Raw genomic sequence first — 13,743 nt, 5'->3', positions numbered from 1 at the left:
AATTTTAATATATTTTAAAATGTAATTTATTCCTGTAATGTCAAAGCTGAATTTTCAGCAGTCTCCAGTCTTCATTGTCACATGATCCTCCAGATATCATTCTAATATGATTATTCTGTGCTTAAGAAACATTTCTTATTATTATCAATCTTAAAAACAGTTGTGCTGCTTAATATTCTTGTGGAAACGTGGTGAATTCCTTCAGGATTTTTTAATTAACAAAGTTCAAAAGAACAGAAAATATTGAAATAGAAATCTTTAGTAACATCATAAATGTCTTTACTGTCATTTTTGATCAATTTAATGTATCCTTGCTCAATAGAAGTATTAAAGGATTAATCCACTTTCAAATAAACTTTTCCTGATAATTTACTCACCCCCATGTCATCCAAGATGTTCATGTCTTTCTTTTGTCAGTCGAAAAAAAAATTAAGATTTTTTAATTAAAACATTCCAGGATTATTCTCCTTATAGTGGACTTCAATGTCCTCCAGATGGTTGAAGGTCAAAATTACAGTTTCAGTGCAGCTTCAAAGGGCTTTAAACGATACCAGACGAGGAATAAGGGTCTTATCTAGCGAAACGATCGATCATTTTCGAAAAAAAAAAAAAAAATACAACTGTATATGCCTTATAAACACAAATTATCGCCTTGCACGTGCTTTCACTTTCCGTATTCTCCAAAACGCTTATGCCGTATGTCCTATGCCTTCCCTATTCTACTTACGGAAAAAAACGAAACTGCCACTGCGTTCGTTCCGTAAGTTGAATAGGGAAGGCTGTAATTTTGATTTTTCAAAGTAATTTTGACCTTCAACCATCTGGAGGCCATTGAAGTCCACTATAAGGAGAATAATCCTGGAATGTTTTCATTAAAAACCTTAATTTCTTTTCGACTGACGAAAGAAAGACATGAACATCTTGGATGACATGAGGGTGAGTAAATTATCAGGAAACTTTTATTTGAAAGTGGAATAATCCTTTAATTTCCTTTAAAAAAAAAAACACAAACGGTAATGTGAATGCTTTTTTTCTCACTATAATTGAGATCATAATTTCATAAAATAAAAAAAAGACACCATTTCATTCTTTTGAATGCATAGCATCATGGGATATCACAGGCAGTGGAAGATACATCTATGCTGCCAAATTCTGACCAGACTGTATTATTTGAGGGGGAAATGGAATGGCAAATATTATACATTCACATAACAAGAGTCATAAACCAGTTTTAAGCAAGCATTTGTGTCAAGATAACGACAAAAAAAAAGTTTATTTTTACCTTTTTTCCCAATGAGAATGTGCTCACTCTCAAACAAATCTGTGTTGAAACAGCAGAGATAGTGAAAGATAGAAAAGAAGTGAGAGTGCAAACAGACACAGATATTTAAAAAATGAGTAGTGAGCCTATTTGGTGGCCATAAATACAATACTGTATATAGTACATAGAGAATTTAGAGGGTTGGACCATAATACACATCATAAGCAGGGTGTATACAGTGGTGAAGCTTCTGTTGACTTGTGACAAGTTAGTAGGCCTACTTTGTTAGTTATCAAAAACAAGAGGAATATCCTACAACTATTTGGACCAGTGTGGAAGGACTTTGGGACCTGGCAGGAGTGGAGCTAAGCACACGTAATATTGAATTACTCCATGATCATATTATGAATGAAATGAGTAAATAAATACCTGGGGGAACATGAGTGTGATCATCTATACCAAGCTGCCCATAAGTAAGACCCAGTTCTGGATACGTTTCCCTCTGCAACACATAATGGGCCACAATTATCAAAATGTTTGATCCCTTACAAATAGACAAAATGGGTTTAGTTTATGATAATGCATCTATTCAAAAACCAAATTTGTTAAACATAAATCTTTTCTAATCCATACCATCTGCTACTCTCATAAAGTAAGTGGATGGCAATTTGAGGTTTGCTAGTTTGCACAATCATTTCTCTAGAAATCTTAATTACTGTAATTTGTTTACAGAAATGGTTTCAGATGATTATCAGCAGTTGCAATGCAAACTGTTTGTGTCTTGACATGAAAATAAAAGCAAGTGAAATAAAAAGAGGAAGACTCACCATTTGAGGAATGTCACGGATGTTGAGGGAAACTTGGATTAAACCCCAGTTGCTTCTTACTGTGAGATCTTCACTGCGATTGTTATTCAGATTTCTTAAACCAATCAGCACCTACAAGACAACAAGTATAGTAAAAAATACTAGACACAGCAAAAGCTTTAACATTTTCTACATACTCCTCTTATCTCGATGTACTATGCCAACTATAAATAAACCATTCATCAGTGTAAGTGGCTCTGTGGTGCTATCAAAACAACCTCTCAGTCAATTCTCACTCAGAGTAATTTAACCGAACATTTCCTGAGCGAATCCAATCAGCTGCTTCATATCCAGCCCTATCTTTCTCATTTGGACCGGATGTTTGAAAATAAACTGATTTGATTATATCAGCGAGAGACCCACCTCAAGGAAGTCTTTGGGTGCGTAGACAGGCCTGAATTTGCTTAGGTCTGCAATTTAAAAACAGAGATCTGAATGCTTCCAAACTTGTATATTGTAATGGCCTACCAATTACTGTTATTGAAAACAAGAGAGCAATAGAATATGGTTGAGAAATTACATGGGCAACATACAAGGATGCTAATCAGAAGCTTTTTTGTTGTTGTTGTTGTTGCTGTTTACTTTATACTTAAAACACCAATGCAATGACTTGATAAGATAAAACAAAATCTACACTTAAGTGAGAGGAAGAAAGAGAAAGGAGAGGGAGCCACAAATAAATGCTGGCAAAATATATTGATTTTGATATTTAGAAGGTATTTAGAGAAAAAAAACTTGATGCCAAAGACTATGCAAAATGATGAGATTCAGGATGATGAAATTCTCTGATGTGCTGATGGCATGATTTTGATAACACACTACTCATACATATACACAAAATTTTGGAATAATTAATTTTGGAATAAAATCATTTTAATATTTTTGAAAGAAGTCTCTTAGGCTCACCAAGGCTTTTTGGTGAGCATAAGAATTTATATCCATTATTATCTTTTTTTTTTATTTTATTTTTTATAATTATTATTAATTTTTGGTGATACTGTTTTTTTTTTTTTTTTAAGGATTCTTTGAAGAGAGAATTCTTAATTACCCCAAACGTTTGAATGGTAATGTATCATGGCTTCCACAAAAATATTAAGCAGCACAACTGTTTTCAACATTGATAATAATAATAAATATTTATTGAGCAGCAAATCATCATATTAGAATGATTTCTGAAGGATCATGTGACATTGAAAACTAAAAATGCTGAAAACTCAGCTTTACATCACAGGAATAAATTACATTTTAAAATATATGAAACTGCATCTATGATTAAATAAATGCAGCCTTAGTGAGCATAAGAGACTTCTATCAAAAACATTCAAACATCTTAATTATTCCAAACTGTACTGTACTGAAAGTGAGTAAATGATGAAAATAATGACCAAATGTTCATTTTGGGAGAAAGTATTTCTTTAACATGAACAAAATATGTTGGCCTGGCAATATTTCGAAATAATGGCAAAATTGTAAGACCAAAACCAAGAAAAAAAGGGTGAAAAAAGAAAGCAAGCAGAAAGAAGAATGCAAGAAATAACTTATAGCCATTAGCTTTAGTTATTGGGATGCAGTCCAGGAGTCTGGACATGCTCTGGTTTCACAGGAACGGCTGTTTATGCCAGTGTCCTACAGAAAGCGGTAAATGTTATCATACACACTGCAAACTGATAGCATTGTTATGGAGCTGTTATACTGCTCAGGGCTTCTGTGTGTGAGCCAAACCTCTGTGTGTAAACATTCTGCAACGCATTAACACACACACACTTAGATGTAACCTTGACCACATGACAGGAGGGAAGCACAGACTGTGAGCGTCTGCATTACCTGGTTCATCAGTTCCCATCTCATTCCATTTATTTGTCAGCTCTTTCTGCTCTAGGACGGGACGCTATAAAACAGAGGGGGGAAAAAATCGAATTGCTCAAATGAATATGTCATAGATTCTGTGTTGTACATAAGCTGGTTTAGACCTTTACCTTCCGTGCCAGTGGGATTCCCAACTCCGTGCACATACTGTTCAAACTCTTCAGGATCCTCTTCTCCCAGCTCAACTACAACACACACACATTGGGTTGTCATGTTTTATGGGAACATTCCTCATAAACCATTACTCATAGACGTAATGATTTTTATACTTTACAAACTGTATATTCTATCCCCTAACCCCAACCCTACCCATCACAGAAAACTTTCTGCACTTTTACATTTTCAAAAAACACCACTTAGTATGATTTATGAAGCTGGACAAGGATTTCGGATACTGCCATCTTTCTAGGGACATTTGGTCCCATAATGTAGGGTTTACCACACAAACACACTAGGGGTGGGCAATTTGAATAAATTCTTATTTTATGATAAGAGAAATTTCATTTCACAATAACAATATACATCACAATATCATTATTTTGTGTTATTTTATCTAATGTCTGTTATTAAAAATAAGAAAAAAAGAAGCAAAATTACAAACAATAGGACAAATACAATAATATAACAAAAATATGAATTAACCAAAGTAAGATTTAAGAGTATAAATGGATAAAAAGATAAAAAGACAAAAAAAAAGAAGAAGAAGAAGAAGAAGAGTGTCAGAATAATAAAGATGTAAGAGAAAGACTGTACCTGGGCTTTGCGCATATATGCCAGGGGCTCTTTGGTGTGTTCAGGAGGTGCTCTGGGGTTCCCAGAGGGAGGCAGACTAGACAACACATAAACATAATGCACAGACACAAGGACAAAGCATCAGTTACATTAGTTTGACCTCTATGGTAACCTACAATCAAAATTAGACATTTTTAATGCATTTTTTCAATGTAAGAAATGTTATAAAGTGCCTGTTTACTTTTTCAGTTGCCTTCGTTTCAGAAGTATTTCACCCATTTATTTTTCCCATAGGGATTTAAAAAATATCAGTGGGCCTCTCCCAGTAACCACACTTGCAGTCTTGGCCACTTGAGAGTGTGTCCACGTGACATGAAATAAATGTGCAAGACTGTCCCAGGTCTGAAAAATGCCAAAGCGCAGTACGCTTAACACGACAGAGCGGTATTTTTTAGACTAAGCATATCCCATCATTAATCACGTTCAGGAACTTATGTGCCTCGATTTTGTGAAAAGTCTAGGAAAACTTTCCAGTGTAATTTAAATGAATTAGATATTACATATAACTTGGTAACAAAACATAAAGTGTTGGAAATTTTATTGGTGCAGAGATAAGTATGTTTATTTTGTAAAAAGTTTGCAGCTGCTTTTTATCACTTAATCTGAAGCACCACATTTAAATTGTGTTTGTTACATAGGGACTGAACATACATTTGAGTAAACAAAGCTCCTGCATTTTTACAACACTATGTTGTAAGTGTGTCCCACTGGATAATCAAAAGTTACACACACACAAACTTGAGGTCTTTGCGCCCACTTGAACACTTGCATCATGCAAGTAGACAAGTGCTCAATTCTGTTTAAAAGTTATAAACTAGGGCTGTCAATAGATAAATTAATCACACTCTTTCACTTATTGTGAAATTAAGCATACCATTTATCTTAATTTTGTCATAATTTGATATATCCAGTAAAGTATACCAGGGTGATTTTCAAAAAACTATTTTCTGCAAGATTTATTTTAAAAATATGTTGAAATAATTTTGGCTGATGCCTTCAACAAAAGCATGGTGATTAATACCACTGATTAATAAGCTCATAGCTCACAGTAAATATTTAGCATTAAAAATGGATTCCTCTTGGGAAAAAAATGAATGAGAATTTTTCTTCCAGAAGTAAATGTTGCTCTCTATTTTACCCATATATTGGCTCCTCCCACTCTAAAAATTCTCACATACACCAGCCTTTCACATTAATGTCTACACAAAAAGACATTTAGCAGAGACTCCTGTACTATAACACACCAAGACACCTGCACCATATTCCATTATCAAACTTTATGAAGTCCTGTACTAGCTTTTTCAGTCCCTTTAGTCTTTTCTCAGCCCCATTAGCATGAAACAATCATTTTAAGATAAACACATCACCAAAAAATACGAACAGAAAATGTTTATCTACAAAACATCTGGCAATGCTGTCCTTTCAAACAAGGGGCAATACATTAAAGGTATACATGTATTTTTATTGCTCTTTTCTCATCTTTAACAATGTCCAGCTCAAACAGTTTTATGGGCTACACTCTGTAAAAGCAATTTTTATTGTACGTCAGACACTCCTCTAAATCCTGTCCTGTACTTGTACCTGGATCATTTTAAGCTTAATGATGCAATTCTGTATCTTGTCATTTTTACATTTTGCCAGAAAGAGTTCCAGTCATAAAACTGTATAAACACTGGAGGAAGAAACATTTTCAATGTATGTGTATGAGTGTGTGATAAAAATACATACATACATACATATATATATATATATATATATATATATATATATATATATATATATATATATATATATATATATATATATATATATATATATATATATATATATCTTGTCTAAATCTCATGCCAACCTGTTTATTGCTGATGATCTCAGTATGGTAATATAATAATAACAAATCATTTATTAAGTGTGTTGGAAAAAATATATCATGAATATAAAATGATTTATCACTTACATGTGTAATTCTCTGTAAACTGCATTTTGTAATTTTCTCTCCCAACCTACAAGAATAAAAGGATCAGTGAAACTACAACAGGAAACACGTTCATCTTTTGAGCAAGTTGACATATGATGACATGTACATGTTTTTTATTCAACATAAACCTTGAGTAGAACATATATATATAAAATTATTTTTTTCCATTTATATTTTAAAAAACACATGTAATTACATGTGTAATTAATTTATGTAATTACATTCATAATTACACTGTTGACCCATCCCTTACACCTTACCCCTACCCTTAAACCTACCCATACCACCAATGCTTTCCCTAACCTTACCCGTATCCCACCTCAATAGCAGCAAAAGTGTTTTGCAATTCAATATGAACCCAATAAGTACGTTGTACTTATTTTTTGATGTAAGTACATAGTAGTTAAGCCCACTTAATATAAAGTGGGACCAAACAATTTCCAAAATGCTGACAAGATTAAGTTTAATAGAACATCTGTTTTAATAGATTGATCTGTTAAATGATTTTATTTTAAGTTTAATAGAACATCTGAACAACTTATAACATGAAAGTAAGGTTAATAATATAACTTGGAGAACAAAATTTTCAGTTTTACTTAAATTAGTGTGATGCAAAAATGAGTACACCCGACTGAAAGTCTCTGGAGCAAAGCTAAATTTTAGACTACAAATGTCTAATTTAACAAGAATTCAACCACAGGTGAGTCTAATTATTCATTACACAGGTGTCCAGCAGACAGTTGACTATAAAAGGTTGTTAAAACCCCTTCCCATTTTATGCTGTCAGCAATGGCACCACATGGAAGATAAATGCCACAAGAAAGGAGAAAGAAAATAATTTATTTACGCCAGAAAGGTGAAGGCTACAAGAAGATCAGCAAAGCTTTACTTATAAGTCAGAATACTGTAGAAAAAGTGGTACGAAAATTTAAAAAACTGCAACCATCTCACAGAGACATCCAGGTCATCCACGGAAGTTAACACCTCGACAGGAGCATCTTCTGATGAGAAGGGTTGAAGAAAAATGGGCATGCAAGTTCACTGCAGTAATCTAAAGAAATTTTGTAAATTGTTTTTGTGTTCACATTGTGTAAAATGTTACTTTTCAAAGAGGGTGTACTCATTTACACTGAGCACTGTACATATAAAAAAAGGGGGGGGGGGGATTTTCAGCATCATTAGTGTCTTCAGTGTCACATGATCCTTCAGAAATCATTCTAATGCTGATTTGGTTCTCAAGAAACATTTCTTAAAGGTGCCGTAGAACTTCTTTTTAAAAGATGTAATATAAGTCTAAGGTGTCCCCTGAATCTGTCTATGAAGTTTCAGCTCAAAATACCCCATAGATTTTTTTTGTCTGTCATTTTGACCCATAATTACATATGCACAGATTCCTTGCACGGCCCCTTTAAATCTCGTGCTCGAGGCTGTGCTCCGTGGCTAAAGCTAACATTACACACTGTTGGAGAGATTTATACAGAATGAAGTTGTATTTATTCATTATACAGACTGCAAGTGTTTAAAAACACTTATATTACTATATTGTCTCCGTGAATATAGTAATAAACGATACTTAATAAACCACATTTGACAGTACATTAGCAACATGCTAACGAAACATTTAGAAAGGGAATTTACAAATATTCATGGGCGTTGAAACCATTGTATGTGGGTGGGACAAGACCCACCCACTTTTTAAGACCAACATATTGGACCCACTCACTGTTACCGTCTCTAATTCAGCATTTGTCTAATCCCCCTCAGGTGATGCTACTCCACAAACCACCAACAGAGCATAAAAAATACCAAAAATAAAAATAGTTTTTAAAACATCGCCAAGTAAAACGGGTTTATAAAGAAATGTCTCTTTACGACCACATGCACCGTCGTTATTCTGTTGTAAATGAAGTCATGAAATTACCAAACATGCGATTAAAGCTGCCTCAAAACTGTGCATGTATGTATTTGTTGACATGGTTTTAAAGCTATTGTTATCCAATTTGTTGGCCTTAAAACGTCTTAAAATGCATATATGTACACCAAGGAAATCAAAATTTTCTCGGGGGAGCATGCCCCCGAAGCCCCCTAGCATAATACATTTTGTGACCTCAGTAATTATGAAACCCTGCGTACGGCCCTGCTTCTTTTCTATCTAACGAAATCAAAGGTAAACGTGTATTCCTCCAGTTGTGCGCACTTTGGGACTAAACTTTGTATGCACTGTGATCAATGTGTGAAAATAAATGGGAGCAAAAATGCGATTGAATGTAAAGGTTTGTGTCTCGTTGTTCTATTCAAAAAAATCAATAACTACCTATTTATTGCCATTATATATATATAAATATATATATATATAAATTGCATAAAAAAAATTTGGAGGAAGGACCCACCCACATTTTTTTTGCTTCCAACGCCCATGCAAATATCACTAAAAAATATCATGATATGGATCATGTCAGTTATTATCACTCCATCTGCCATCTTTCGCTATTGTCCTTGCTTGCTTACCTAGTCTGATGATTCAGCTGTGCACAGATCCAGACGTTAGTACTGGCTGCCCTTGTGTAATGGCTTGAACATGGGCTGGCATATGCAAATATTGGGGGCATACATATTAATGATCCCAACTGTTATATAACAGACGGTGTTATGTTGAGATTCGCCTGTTCTTCAGAGGTCTTTTAAACAAATGAGATTTATATAAGAAGGAGGAAACAATGGTGTTTGAGACTCACTGTATGTCATTTCCATGTACTGAACCCTTGTTATTTAACTATGCCAAGATAAATTCAATTTTTAATTCTAGGGCACCTTTAATATCAAATTTGCAAACAGTTGTGCTGCCTAATATATTTGTAAAAACCAAAAGAACAGCATATATTTAAAATAGCGATCTGTTTTACCAATGTAAATGTAAATGTCACTTTTGATCAATTTTATCAAGTCTATAATAATAATAAAACATATTTCACTTTAAATTTCATAGACAGTCACGTCATACCTGATGCCTTTAACAATCTTCTCACATCATCTTTCAGTGTTTCTAGTTTAATTTCGGGTTTGTGCATACATTCCTGTGAAGAAAAAAACATCTCTGCAATGAAACACACCAGCAAACGAAAGCTGGCAGTCTATAGTGCAGTGACCGAATATCGTGATGCACACTCTGCAGTCAGTTAGCTAAAGCTACTCACTTTAGCCTGTTTCTCCAGCTGAGAGTGTAAATGAGTCCCTTTGAGCCGTTGAACTATCTGCGTTATAGAGACAGACAGCTCTGTGCTCTCGTCCATCATTATCACACTTTAATGTGATTTTTTTCTTCTAAAAGATCTTCATCCGTTAGCGCCGCAGCATCACAGGATGAAGCACCCCGTATCCATGTAAATGACAACAAACCTTTCAGGAAACACTGTCCTCAACGCAAGGTTCCGACAATACAGGCCTTTATTAACTTTAATAATAAAAGTTTCTATGGTAACGACTGAAAATAATGAATTTCTCAAAAATCTATACATTAGTATATATATATATTTACGTATATATAGGCATATTTTACATTTACAAAATATTCAAATATAATAGGCTAATTTAGATAGAATTAAATATACATAATAGTAGTATTTGTATATTTAAATTACTTTTTAATAAAATATGTTTGATAAAATTTAAAAATTACTTTAAAAATCACTCTTTTAAAATGGAAAAGCTCTGGTTTTAGAACAACCCTGAATTACAGCTGTGGACAAAAGTATTGGTAGTGACATGAATTTTGTGTAACAGTTGGCTGCTTTAGCTGTTTTGGTGTTCATTCACATTGTTTCTAGATTATTGTGCTTATCAGATGCATTTTAAATAATAATAAAGATTCTTTGGCCAAAAAAATAATAATTTAACTTTATCTCCAAATTTCACAGTTTTTTGGCCCTGGCACAAAATGACCAGCTAACATCATTTCACTAATTATATCAACAGCACATATGGGAAAGTGTGGACAAGTACTAGTGAAAATCATTCTTACTGGATTATAAGAGCATAAAAGCTAAAAGGAGGGAAGAACTGCTTCCAATCATTGTGTTGTTGTGTTAGCAATGGTTACCTACAAAAAAAGATGTGCAGCTATCATTGCTTTGAATCAAAATGGCTTCACTTGCAAAGTATATTGCACCTGAAAGAACCATTTACCAGATCGTCAAGAAGGAGAGAGGTTCAACTACAGTGAAGAAGGCTTCAGGATGTCCCAGAGTGTCCTGAGAAGTCAGCCATGGAATCGTGTCACCACCAGTGCAGAACTTACTAAATATTGGTGGCAAGTGGGTGATAGTGCATCTGCATGCACAGTTAGGCCAATACTTTTGGACAATGGCCTGGTGTCAAGACAGGCAGCAAAGAAGCCACTTCTCTCCAAAAAAAAACCCCATCAAGGACTGACTGAAATTATGCAGGAAGTACAAGGATTGGACAACAGAAGACATGGTGCAAAGTTATTATCTCTGATGAAGCTCCCTTCCACCTTGGGATATCTGAAAAAAAAATCGATTGTCCGGAGAAGAAAAGGTGAACCATGAGTCCTTTGTCATGCCAACAGTGAAGCATCCTGAGACCATCCATGTGTGGGGGTGCTTTTTCATCTATGGGAGTCTCTGTCACAATTCTACCCAAAAAATACACATGAATGTTTTTGCCAATAAAAGCCTTGTTGAAATGAAAAGCATTATTTTCCAGTAGAAACATGTGAAAATATAATCTACAAATACTGAAGCAAAACTTCGCAAATACTTTTGGCCATGGCTGTACAAGATAATCGTTTGTGGATTTAGATGGGAATGTTGTTCAGTTACTAGAATTAGTGTTAAAGATAAAGGTAGATATCAGGTGACACTCATTAAATATCTATGATTTAAAAAAAAAGAAAAGAAAAATGTAATCCTGTTTTTTCACCAGGCTGAACCTGAACATGTATAGACATGAACAAGAAAGCAGATTCTGATTCTCTTTGCAGGAATGCTGATAATGTTTATCGAGCACAAATATATCTGACAGCAGCTATCAGGAATTAAAGCTTTTGGCCAGTGCTAGAGATTTTTGAGTTAACAAAACCTGTGTGTGGTCTTCTTCAAAGGACTTACCATCTAAAACCTATTGTATTTTACAACGGTTTATAGTATGGCTGAAAGCTGTATGTTAGTTTTATTGTAAAAGGGTCTTACATTGTCAAATCATTAAGGCACATTCTATGTATCCTTGTTTTTTTTTTTTTTTGTAACTAATCAACTGGTCTTCCAGTTGATTCAGTGTGTTTAAGCTGTCAGGTCAGAATTAATGAGGTTTTTGTATCAACAAGCACAAAAGAAGTCACGTGACCAACAGCTACAAAACACTAAATGTAAAATAGTTGTCAAGTTGGTGCAAATCCTTTGATAATATACTATAAACTATACACGGATATCCACATATGTACAAACACAATAAAAGGGTGTAACATTGTGTAGTACAAGTTACAAAGATGTTTAGAAGCATGTAAGCATTGCAGGTCTCTCCCTCCCTCTTTCTAAAACTATAAAGCCTCTTTAAAGCTGTTTAATTTGTATTAGAGTGCTGAGTGCTTTGAGGTCAGTAACAAGGCCAACAAGTCCATCCATCCATTTTCCAAACCTGTTGTCCTATGTAGGGAGCGGGAAATAATAAGTCCTAAAACTTAAATATTACATTAACTGTTTTATTTTCTGTTTTCTGTGAGATTTATCATTTTGGGGATGACATATAATCCTGATTTGTGTGACTTTGTAATTTTGTAATAACTTTTTGTGTAGCAAAATTAGTGTTTGTGTGTGTGTGTGTGTTATTGTTTATATTACATTGTGGGGACCAAATGGCCCCACAATGTAATAAAAACCTGAGATCACCTACGTTGTGGGGTCCAGCCAGCGGTCCCCACAAGGGAAATGGATTAATAAACATACTAAAAGATGTTTTTTTGAAAATGTAAAAATGCAGAATGTTTCCTGTGATGGTTAGGTTTAGGGATAGGGGTAGGGTAGGGGAATAGGAAGTATGGTTTGTACAGTATAAAAACCATTACGCCTATGGAGAGACCCCACTAAGATAGGTGCGCCTGTTTATGTGTGTGTGTGTGTGTGTGTGTGGTCCTGGTAAACCCTATGGGGACCAAACGTTAGGTATCACCTACATTTTTACCTACAAATCCTTTTTTTGGCCCCCATAAACAAAAAAGCTTATAAATCATAAGTGAAATTTGTTGAGTGAAAAAAAAAGACATTTGAGTGTGATGAATGCTGTCAACCTAAAAGAACCCTTTTTTCAAATTTCCCTCTCATCAAGCTGTAGATAATGTCCAAATTATGTTATTTCTTGGGTGTCCAAATTTAATTAAAGGTGCCATTGAACATTTTTTTACAATATGTAATATAAGTCTAAGGTGTCCCCTGAACGTGTCTGAGTTTCAGCTCAAAATACCCCATAGATTTTTTGTAATAAATTTTAACTGCCTATTTTGGGGCATAATTAGAAATGCGCCGATTCATGCTGCGGCCCCTTTAAATGCTCACGCTCCCCGCCCAGGGAGCTCACGCTTCCCTTAAACAGTGCATAAACAAAGTTCAAACAGCTAATATAACCCTCAAAATGAATCTTTACAAAGCGTCATCATGCATGCTGCATGTATGCGTCGGATCATGTGAGTATAGTATTTATTTGGAGGTTTACATTTGATTCTGAATGAATTTGAGGCTGTGCTCCGTGGTTAACGGCTAATGCTACACTGTTGGAGAGATTTATAAAGAATTAAGTTGTGTTTATGAATTATACAGACTGCAAGTGTTTAAAAATGAAACGAGCGACGGCTCTTGTCTCCGTGAATACAATAAGAAACAATGGTAACGTTAACCACATTTAACAGTACGTTAGCAACATGCTAATGAAACATTTAGAAAGACAGTTTACAAATATCACTAAAAATGGAG

General features: G+C 34.4%; 1 protein-coding gene across 4 annotated transcripts in view; it reads right to left on the bottom strand.

Moving 5' to 3' along the window:
• Positions 1-10,165, bottom strand: part of tbc1d19 (TBC1 domain family, member 19) — a 28,346-nt gene extending 18,181 nt beyond the window's left edge. For all 4 annotated transcript variants that reach the window (XM_067401882.1, XM_067401884.1, XM_067401880.1 and 1 more), the window contains exons 1-10: positions 9,958-10,165; positions 9,765-9,837; positions 6,743-6,788; positions 4,747-4,822; positions 4,104-4,178; positions 3,952-4,015; positions 2,491-2,537; positions 2,089-2,199; positions 1,691-1,763; positions 1,283-1,321 (exon numbers count right to left, since the gene is read on the bottom strand). In XM_067401882.1, the coding sequence (XP_067257983.1) occupies positions 1,283-1,321; positions 1,691-1,763; positions 2,089-2,199; positions 2,491-2,537; positions 3,952-4,015; positions 4,104-4,178; positions 4,747-4,822; positions 6,743-6,788; positions 9,765-9,837; positions 9,958-10,056 (703 nt within the window). In that variant the 5' untranslated portion in view covers positions 10,057-10,165. The remainder of the gene's footprint in view (positions 1-1,282; positions 1,322-1,690; positions 1,764-2,088; positions 2,200-2,490; positions 2,538-3,951; positions 4,016-4,103; positions 4,179-4,746; positions 4,823-6,742; positions 6,789-9,764; positions 9,838-9,957) is intronic.
• Between the last annotated feature and the right edge of the window lie 3,578 nt (positions 10,166-13,743).

Source organism: Chanodichthys erythropterus, chromosome 11, assembly GCF_024489055.1.
Source record: "Chanodichthys erythropterus isolate Z2021 chromosome 11, ASM2448905v1, whole genome shotgun sequence".
Classification (NCBI taxonomy): Eukaryota; Metazoa; Chordata; class Actinopteri; order Cypriniformes; family Xenocyprididae; genus Chanodichthys; species Chanodichthys erythropterus.
The sequence above is the reverse complement of the archived record's forward strand: the minus strand, read 5'-3'. Positions and strand labels throughout refer to the sequence as shown.